Consider the following 11,019-nt stretch of genomic DNA (forward strand, 5'->3'; position numbering starts at 1 on the left):
AGAAGACCAAAGTGTTCTAGCCATCATTCAGAACTCTCTTGATGCTCTAATACTCGAAGCCTACTCTTACTGTGAAACGACCAAAGATTTATAGGACACACTTCAAAATGTGTTCGGCAACACCACTAACTTAAACCGAGTGTTTGAGATCAAGAGAGCTATCAACAACCTCAACCAAGAAGATATGGAGTTCACTAAACACTTTGGGAAGTTTAGGTCTCTTTGGGAAGAGCTTGAGATGCTCCGACCTACTAGCCTCGACCCGGCCATCTTGAACGAGCAGCGAGAATAAGACAAAGTGTTCGGCCTGCTCTTGACTTTGAACCCCTCCTACAATGACCTCATAAAACATATCTTGAGGTCAGAAAAGCTCCCAAGTCTAGATGATGTTTGCAACCAGATTCAAAAGGAACATGGTTCTATGGGATTGTTTGGAAGCAAAGGGGAGCTTGTAACCGCCAACAAGGTTGAAGTAGCGGCTGCACACAAGGGCTACTATCGGCACGAAGACAAGAACCCTCTGGTGTGTGACCATTGCAAGAAGCCTGGTCACTTCAAGAGCCGGTGTTGGATACTCCATCCACATCTTAGAGCCAACCGACCCATGAACAACTGTGGAGGGCCAAGAGCACATCAAGTGACCGTAGAGCCATCGACTGCTGAACCAAACCAGCGAGCCTCTGATGTGAATGGAACTGCCCTTGCTGCTACTTCAGACTTAGTGAGGAAGTCTGACCTTGATGCTCTCATTAAAGCTCTCAAAGACGCCTCTGGTAACTCCTATCTTGCTTTAAATCAAACTAAACCGCTTATAGTCGATTCCGGTGCTTCACACCATATGATTAGTGACTCTAAGCTAATAAGTGAACTTAAACCGGCTGTTGGGAATGTGATTATAGCTAATGGTGAGAAAGTACCAGTCAAGGGAATTGGTGACTTAAAATTATTTGATAAGACAACAAAAGCGTTTTACATGCCTAGTTTTACCTCAAAATTATTATCTGTTAAGAGAGCCACTACCGACTTAAATTGTTATGCTATATTTGGTCCTAACAATGTGCATTTTCAGGATATTGAGACCAGCCAAGTTCTTGGACAAGGAGTCTCTAAGGATGACTTATATGTTCTTGAAGACTTAAATCTATCTTCTTCTAATGCCTCTTGTTTTAGTTCAGTTTTTATTAAGGCAAACAATGCTATGTGGCATGCTAGATTAGGACATCCTCATTCTCGCGCTTTAGAAATTATGTTTCCAAGTATTTCTTTTAAAAACAATGAATGTGAGGCTTGTATTCTTGGTAAACATTGCAAAACCGTTTTTCCAAAGTCTTTAACCATTTATGAAAATTGTTTTGACTTGGTTCACTCGGATGTGTGGACATCTCCATGTTTGTCTAGAGAAAATCAAAAATATTTTGTTACATTCATTGATGAGAAGTCTAAATATACTTGGTTAACTCTTTTACCTACTAAAGATAGGGTTTTTGAAGCTTTTCTTAGTTTTCAAAATTATGTGACTAACCATTACAATGCTAAGATTAAAATCTTAAGGTCGGATAATGGCGGCGAATATACTAGTCATGCCATCAAACAACACTTGATCAATCACGACATTATTCATAAAACTAGCTGTCCATACACTCCCCAACAAAATGGTGTGGCTGAACGCAAGAATAGACATCCCATGGAAGTAGCCCGGTCCATGATGTTTCACACAAATGTCCCAAGGCGATTTTGGGGAGATGCGGTCCTTGCGATATGCTATCTTATTAACCGCATTCCCACTAAGATCTTACAAGACGTCTCTCCATTTGAGGTATTAAACAAAGCAAAGCCTACATTTGATCATTTACGTGTGTTTGGTTGTACTTGTTTCGTGTTAAAACCAGGTGAATTACGAGACAAACTTGAGGCTAAAAGCACTAAAGCAATGTTCATTGGGTATTCTACTACAAAAAAGGGATATAAGTGCTATGATCATGAAGATAGACGAGTCCTAGTCTCTCGAGATGTGAAGTTTGTTGAATCCTAAGGGTACTTCAGCAAGAAAAATTGGGAAGACCTCGGAGACCTATCGACCTCCTCATCAGATCGGGCAATTAACCTCCGTATCATCCTCGAACAACTAGGGGCCACAAATGATCGGGACGCGCATCATTCTCCCGGGCCGAACTCACCAGAAGGGCCTCAGCCACCTTTAGAGAGCATCTCTAGTGAGTCTACCGAACCTGGCCCTCAGACAGATCAAGCCAACCAGTCGAATGATGAAGAGACTGACTCGTAGAATCCTGACAATGTGGCTCATCCGGGAGGAGATATCGAATCACATGACTCGGAAGAAGAAGATGATGATCATGAGGAAGTTATCCCATTAAGACGCAGCCAACGACTCAAATTTCCTCCATCCAACTGGAAGAACACTCGTGTGTACTATAACAATGCAGCGGTAGCACATCTGATCCAAGCCGTATGCACGCTTGCTCATTTACCTATGGAACACCAAGTATTTCTTAGTCAAGTTGATGGCCATTGGATACCACAAACATATGAAGAAGCCAAAGACCATTAGGTGTGGCGTGATGCAGTCTAAAACGAAAGAACGGCCATGGAGACAAATCACACATGGGACGAGGCTGATCTACCAAAACGGAAAAAGGTCGTTACGTCCAAGTGGATATTTACGATCAAATATCAAAGTAACAGGGAGATTGAACGTTACAAAGCAAGACTTGTGGCGAGAGGTTTCACGCAAACATACGGGGAGGATTATCGGGATACGTTTGCTCCGGTAGCTAAACTACATACGGTTCGTGTGGTCCTGTCGCTAGCAACCAACTTGAAATGGGAACTGTGGCAGATGGACGTTAAAAATGCGTTTCTACAAGGCGAGTTGGAGGATGAAGTCTACATGAGACCACCACCTGGCCTAGAAGATACGATTGGTCCGGGAAAGGTACTTAAACTCAACAAAGCGATCTATGGACTGAAACAATCACCAAGGGCGTGGTACCACAAGCTAAGCTCGACCTTGACCAATCGGGGCTTCAGGAGATCCGAGTCTGACCATACCCTGTTCACATATCCAAGCACCAAAGGTATCATAGTTAATCTTGTATATGTTGTTGACATCATCATATCAGGGAATGACTCGGTAGGTATTCAAGAAACTAAGACATTTTTGAAGTCAGTTTTTTATATTAAGGACCTTGGTGAGTTAAAATATTTCTTAGGGATAGAAGTGTGTCGCTCGGAAGAGGGATTATTTCTATCTAAAAAAAAATATGCTATTGATCTCTTAAATGAAGTAGGAAAGCTTGGATCAAGACTGGTCACTACACTGCTGGATGAGAACTACAAAGTTTGTCGTGAGGGGGAGCTAGAAGACCAACCTTTTGAGAATGTAACTCAATATAGGAGATTGGTCGGTAAGCTTATTTAATTAACTATTACTAGACCGGATATTTGCTTTGCTGTGAACCAGGCCAGTCAGCATATGCAAGCTCCGAAGATTCACCACTGGAACATAGTCAACCGGATTCTCAAGTATATCAAGGGATCACCGGGCCAGTGTATTTGGATGGGATGCAACAACAACACGGAGCTTGTAGGCTATTGTGACGCAGACTACGCAGGAGACCGAGACGACCGACGATCAACAAGTGGCTATTGTACCTTCCTAGGAGGCAACCTCGTAACATGGAAAAGCAAGAAGCAGGAGGTGGTATCTCTATCTAGCGCAGAGTCCGAGTATAGGGCGATGCGGAAGCTTACTACCGAGCTGATGTGGCTCAAGAACCTACTTAAAGACCTTGGAGTTGAAATTACCAAGCCCATCACTATGCATATGTGATAATGAAGCAGCCATTCATATTACAACCAACTCGGTGTTCCATGAGAGAACAAAACATATCGAAGTCGATTGCCACAAAGTTCGAGAGCAAATTCAACTAGGCGTAACTCTTCCATGTCACACCGAGAGCTCTGAGCAATTGGCCGACGTATTCACCAAGGAAGCTAGCCCACAAGTGTGTGAATACATACACTCAAAGCTTGGACTCATGGACCTCACCAAACCATGAAGCCTACACTCTTTTTCCCTTAAGTATAGGTTTTCCCAAGGGAGTTTTCTATACTAAGGTTTTTAACGAGGTAGGTGATCATCAGTTCAAGCTTAAGTCTTGGAGTCCAATGACTAAGCTTGAGGGGGAGTATAAGTTGGGATCACGATCACCCTTGTCCGTACAACCACCGTCCGTACAACGCTAGTCGGGCCGTCTGTACAACTCTAGCCGGGCCGTCCGTACAACCATGTTGTCCAAAGTGTAGAGGCCCATTCGATGTCTCACAAGCCTCATGTGGATCCAAGTCAAGTCTCTAGATCCTTCTAATCTTACCGTTGGCGATTCAAGCAAGTGGGAGAAGAAGAAGTCACATGTTGTGTTAAGAAGAAGACATGTCACTTTCATGTCTTAATTAACTATAGCATATTGTAAAGAATATTCGTATTGTATTCACATGTCTATATTTAGTTTGTATCTAGGTTCTAAATGAAGTAAGAAGTTGAATTTCTTCTTCTACACTTTCTCTTACACTCCTACACTCTCTACACTTAATCTCTCTCTCAATCTCTACACTCAATCATTCTACCGTATTCTTGTTCCAATACTTATAATAACCTCGTTTAATTGTAAAATCTAAACCAAACTAATATTTAACTTTACTTAAATAAAAGTATACCGAATTTGTTTCCTTAATTTGTTTTGATTTTTAATTTAATTTTAATTTTTTTTAAATATATATTAGATAAAACATTCTGATTAGTTGAGAGTGGAGAGGTGAATACACCCCTAAGTATTTTTCAAAATAAAAACACATAGCTACATGTTTTTTTTTTTCTTTGAGAAAGAGCATAGCTACATGTTAGATGTTGATGGTTCGTGACAACTGATATTTCATGTCTACTTTTGCTTTGCACCACTTACTCTCACCTTTTTTTGTTGTTGTTGTTGTTGACTCCTACAGTCCTATATAGATATTAATCAAGTTTGCAAATTTTAAATATACAATATTGTCATCCATTGCTTTTATTTTCTTTATATTAAATCGAAAATTGGTTATATATGTCCACTTAGTCTAGATGCTAGATAAGGTAATGGAGAATTTATATGGTTCAAGAGAATGAGAATTCAAAAATCAAGTGATCAAGTAGTTGAATAATTCATCTTTAAGAAATTCTGGTTTAAATCCTCCCAAAACGATTATAAATAATGGTTAAATAGATGAGAATTTAAATGATCACACCACTAGATTGTAACACCCGTACCGTCGCAAAAGACGGAACAACATGTAATCCATTTGGTCTGGCCAAAAATGTTTCTTTCTTTAAAATTCACCAACGAACAGACTTCAAACTGAAACTGTTGAACTTACTAACCTGGGAAAAAGGGAAATAAGGGGGTGAGTAAACAAGTTTACTCAATGAGGAGATGAAACTCTGCCCACTGGACATACAATAAACACGTTCCAAATATAATCAATGATCATTACTTAGCATAGATTTAGAATGTCTATTAATCAAACAAACAAGCAAATATCTTATTTCTCTTCAATAACTTTCATCTTATTTTATGCACTTTTGTGGCAACTACCACATTCAAACATTTATGTTTCTTTACATTCCTTAAGAAGTTTTATTTTATTTATAGGTTTAGCCAATATCACTTTTTCTGGCTTACAAACCCTATTCCTGGAAGACCACAACCAATAGTTCGATTCTTCCCGTACTGCTCGTCAGCGGTTTATGACATGCAATGAACCCATCGGTCCATTACAGTCCAACATCCTCAAGTATCATTCTCATTCTCATTCTCATTTATGTTCATAATTATATTTATAATATAATATATAAGTTAATTCATAACATCATATTATGTAGCTAATGTGCTTCACATATAACATGCTACTAACAACCTACTTTACCATTACAAACAAATCCACACAAACACATTCAACTAACAAACAGTTCTTGAGTCTATTCTCAATAACTATCAAAGAATATATAAAGAAACATGTTACTGTATATCCGCAAATAACACCCTCACCTTAGCTATTGGGTTGAATCCTAACTAGCATCAATAGAAGACCCATTTCAACAACAATCTTGGTCTGCAATGGTTTAGATTAACTGATCAAAAATTATTCTCAAATAATAATCAATGATTTAATTTAATTATCACACCCGATTTAATTGTGCTGGTGTTTCTCAAATAAATTAGTTAGATGTAGTTTAATAATTAATCAAACCAACAATCTAATAATTCATAATACCACAATTTAGTCCACGTAGGTTCACATGCTCCCAGTTTAATACCAACTCCTAGCCAGCCACAATACACGATTAACCAATATTAAATTAACCAACGTCATCGACAACGTACGTAACCATGCATGACACCACAAACAACTCATGCACGTACGTTAAACAAGTTTCGGGACTTAATTCTCCTGGTTTAGTTGGTTAAGTATTGGTTTAGCTATGAACGAACAACACAATACAACAACAACAACACGAGACGTAAAGCTTCGTCGTTACCTCTTTCCGCAACTTTCCTCGATGGCTTGACTTGAAGAACTGAACGGCGAAGTGGAGGACTCGGCATCGCAGATCTGCGGTGGTTCAAGCTTGGTGATTAGATTGGTTCCAACAGTCCTTAACGGCCTCGACTAAGGCTACGGCTGCTCCAATGACAGCGGGTGACATCTAAGGTGAGACACACGGTGGCTGTCTTACGAACAATGGTGAACAGTTGACGTTGACGGCAACAGAAAAGATCCGAGTGGTGCGCTCCAACAACAATACTAGTGGACTCGACGACGGCTTCATCACGGAACTTCAACTATACCGGATTAACAACAACAATGGGGGCTCAGCTCTCTCTCTCTCCCACTTTCAGTGGTGGCTGGTTTTAGGTTTAGGTTTTGATTTTCTCTTTGACGGCAAAAGAAAGAGGAGATACATATATGCACACACAACCCACGACATCCTTTTGTCGTTTAATAATTTTTCTTCACTTGGGCCTCAAGGCTAACCTTAATAACAAAACAAACCGGCCCAATTAGAATTGAGAAATTGGGGTGTTACAATGATATCCACCATTGGATGAACAACTATGCAGGTCTCCGAGTGATTCATCCAAAGGGCGAAAACAATGGAGTTGCGGATAAGCTTTCGAAGCTCGGACGATTAATACGACGATTGGACTCTATTATTTATAATTGCTCCCTAGATATGTATTAATGAGATCCTATATATTAAAGCAAGATGTTACAATAACAAAAGAAGGATCGATGGATTATACAACAATGAAAATACATATAGTGATGCGAAAGTTCACAACAAATACATTTACTCACTTATATTGCATTAGACACCAGAAATTATAAACAACTTGGCTATATAGTTTCTTCGCACATCATAATCAAAAGAAGGTTATAGATTCCGAAGCCGGTCCGGGTTAAGTGCGTTGTAAGATACTGGATGAGAAACTTGAGGTTTCTCCTGTTCCAATTGTGCTTGATCCGGGTTAATCCGGTTTGGATTCTTTCCACAAGGGACAATAAACAAAGACTTGGGATCAGAACAAGTCTGTTTCCGCTTGAAGAAAACAGCACATTCTTCTGGTCGTTTCTGGTTTGGAAGATCAAGTATACAATTCATACGAACGTCCAGAATCTTTCGCTCGATGAGTTTTCTACATTTTGGACCGGCCTGAGTGAAGTAATTATAGGAGAGAGACAAGTTTTTAAGACAAGCAATCTCGCATACGATCTCTGGTATGGTTCCATAGAAATTGTTTCTGGCAAGACTGAGTTGTTCCATCTTGTCCAAGCAACCGAAAGAGTACGGTATTGGACCGGTTAATCTGTTAGACTCAACATCGAAAACAGTGGCTCGGTTTAGGTTTCCTATTTGGTACGGTAAGCATCCGGTTAACTGGTTATTCAAGAAAAGAACTTCTTGTAGGTACTTGATGTTGCCAATACTCTCGGGAATTGAACCCGTGAACCTAAGTCACGTCACAATAAATACAAAAATACAATTAAGCTACTCAATGATCACAAACACTCTATTAGCTGTAAATAGAAGCACAGAAACAATTAAACGAATCTGAAGATAATATGACCATGACTAGTTTGTTCCCTGTTCAATATTTTTCTTTCGTTTTGACTACCCTTATAAATTTCTATTTTTGATAATGACCGTTTTGGGTTTCACTACACAAAAAAAAAAAAAACAAAGTTTAATTTTTTCCTATATAAAGAAAAGAGTTAGAAAACCCTAACCTGTTGTTTGCGAATGTGAGGTAAAGAGCAGTGATGGATCCAAGATTGCGTGGAAGGTTCTGAACAAGATTGTTGTTGTTGATGAACAAGACGTCGAGGTCGAGATTAAAGACCTGAGGAGGAACAGAGCCTGAGAAAGTATTGAACCTGAGATCGAGAAACGTGAGATTGGTTCCTGTCAAGACATTGGTTGGGAAATCTCCGGTGAGTTTGTTGTTGCTTAGATCGAGCTCGAACAAGAAGTTCAACTTGCTGACGTCAGGCACAGAGCCTATGAAATTGTTGGAGTTTGCGTGGAAGATGCTGACCGTGTCTAACTTGCCGAGGAAGCTATCTAACTTGCCTCCCAATTGAAACCCATTAAACTGGATGTTTGCGACTGCGAGATTCTTTGAATTCGGGAAAATGGCGCATTTGAGTCCGTTGTAATTGCAAACGTCGGGGCCTCCCCAATTATAAAGTTTATTTAATGGATCTTTGACTGATTTCTTGAATTCTAGGAGAATTGGATAGGCTTTCTTTAAGAATGGGCTATTAGAGAGTAGAGGCATTGGGGGCGGTTGTGGCCGCTTCCTATGCGGTGAAGGTGGCCGCTTTGTAGGCGGTGGGAGCTTTTTTGGAGGAGGGCGTGGAGGAAGAGAGGGTGGAGGAGGGCTTGGAAGAGGAGAGGCTGGAGGAGGGCATGGAGTAGGAGGAGGAGGAGGGCTTGGAAGAGGAGAGGCTGGAGGAGGGCATGGAGTAGGAGGAGGAGGAGGGCAGTCAGCAGGTTCCGGTTCTGGTTCTGGCGAAGGTGACGGTGGTGGATTGTCGTCATTACCGCCACCGATGATGATTTCTAAGGATTTTCTGTCGGTAATGTGGTTGTCTCCGGTAGGTAGAGTGTAGCGGAGATTTGAAAGTGCAAGAATGAGAAGAAGGATTGAGAGAATTGAAGCCATTGATTTGGGTGAGATTTTGTGGTGAGTTTTGAGGATAAGTATGTTACTATCAACTATGTATATAAGGAGATTTTTTTAGAGCATAGAACAAGAGACGACTAAGAGAAGTAAGAATTTTGAGAAGTCAATGGACACTGCCTTTTGGGCAGTGGGAGTCCACTAGTACAATAATTGTTGTTTTGCTTATGTAAGTATCGAAATATGTATGATTTAATTAAGAGTATCAATTGTTAATAAAAAAAAATGAGATGTAACTTTTGCTAAATAAAATCTTCGTATACAACTAAATATATAGTTGAAAGTTTAGTTAGATGAAAGTTAATAATGAGTAGTATGAATATCGAAAACTAATGAAGCAAAAGAAATGTAAATGAAAATTTGGCATGATATTAGTTCAAGTTATTATTTTCCATTACAAATTTATAAGCTATTCTTAGATTTGTAAAATTTAAGTATTATATTAGATCTAAATTTGTAACATATATGAAGATTAGTTAGTATATCATTTTGGTGAACGATTATTCAGTAATTTTAATAAATCAACTGATTTTAGGAGTAAAGAAAGAGAGGAGTGACTAGTGAGTGAGAGGTACTTTTTTTTTTTGGTTCTTTTGGTACGTTCAAGAGTTTTGACAAGAAAAAACATGCCTATTTATTTCTTTAGTTGTGTGACTTGTGTCCAATACTTTAATATTTCCCTGATCCAACCTTTTTTTTTTCTTTTTCTTTTCATTGCAAAATGAATCACTAATGATTATTCATGTAGAACTTTTGGCAACCATTTGATGATCAACTTTTTATTAGGAACGTTCGTCACACAGAACAATCATTAGTGATTCATTTAGCCCAAAATGATTATATAATACACAAAACCTCTACATGCTGCAGTAGTATTTGCACTCACATACTTTACATACCATGTTCAAAACTTGGAATCGTCACTAGCCATGGTCAAAATCCTAGACATCTCATTTTGTATGTATCCCCGGAGATAATAATGATTCTTCACTTATTTGAGTTGACTTAGAACTGCAATAAAGAAAACAATGTAGATATATTTAAATGGGCCCAAAAGCTTTTATGAAAATGCAATTTAGAAGAAGAGCAGTTTAAGGCCCTGTTCGTTTTCAAGTCTCTAAATGATCGACTGCGATAGAAAAATAGGCAAAAACAATTCATACTAATGTGAAGAGGAGTCGCTGCCGGTGTGAAGAAGAGTCGCTGCACTATTCAGATGAGCTGCCGCAAGGGTCGCTTGAAAATCCGGCGACTTCTCTCTCCCCCTGCGACCCTTTTTCTCACTCTAACAGACACATCCGCGTCTTCCTTTTACCTTTTCCATTGTCGTTTTGTTTTTTAATTGCCGTTATCACTGCCGTTTCAAGCTGTCGCCGTCGCTCATTCAGCGACTTGAAAACGAACAGGGCCTAACTCATGTGTGGCAAGTAGAACCTATATAGTCCCATCGGTCGTCCAACTATCATTTTCACATTTTTTGCCACCAAAGAGTTTAAACAAAAAAAAAAGGTTTACAATGGAAATAAATTATTGCAACTTAACGTTAATGTTTTCGTCCAATAAATTTGGTAATGGTAGTATCAGTTTGAAACTATTCGACTGTTGTTAAATAATTAGATAAAGCTATAAGTACTGTTTTCATAATATTTTCTATTACAACTAAACACGTTAGTCTTACAATTGAACAAATAAAATTAATGTTTTTTCTTTTTTTTTCAAT

General features: G+C 39.0%; 2 protein-coding genes across 2 annotated transcripts; one reads left to right on the top strand and one right to left on the bottom strand.

Moving 5' to 3' along the window:
* On the top strand, positions 422–2,284 carry LOC104779247. Its single transcript, XM_010503614.1, has 4 exons — positions 422–1,256; positions 1,476–1,816; positions 1,890–1,941; positions 2,034–2,284. The coding sequence occupies exons 1-4, from the start codon at positions 422–424 to the stop codon at positions 2,282–2,284; spliced, it is 1,479 nt and encodes a 492-aa protein (XP_010501916.1).
* LOC104777895 (leucine-rich repeat extensin-like protein 3) lies at positions 7,330–9,323 on the bottom strand. The gene is made up of 2 exons (XM_010502223.2): positions 8,344–9,323; positions 7,330–8,066 (listed from the first exon to the last, which is right to left on the bottom strand). The coding sequence occupies exons 1-2, from the start codon at positions 9,279–9,281 to the stop codon at positions 7,490–7,492; spliced, it is 1,515 nt and encodes a 504-aa protein (XP_010500525.1). The 5' UTR covers positions 9,282–9,323; the 3' UTR covers positions 7,330–7,489.

Source organism: Camelina sativa, chromosome 3, assembly GCF_000633955.1.
Source record: "Camelina sativa cultivar DH55 chromosome 3, Cs, whole genome shotgun sequence".
NCBI lineage: Eukaryota > Viridiplantae > Streptophyta > Magnoliopsida > Brassicales > Brassicaceae > Camelina > Camelina sativa.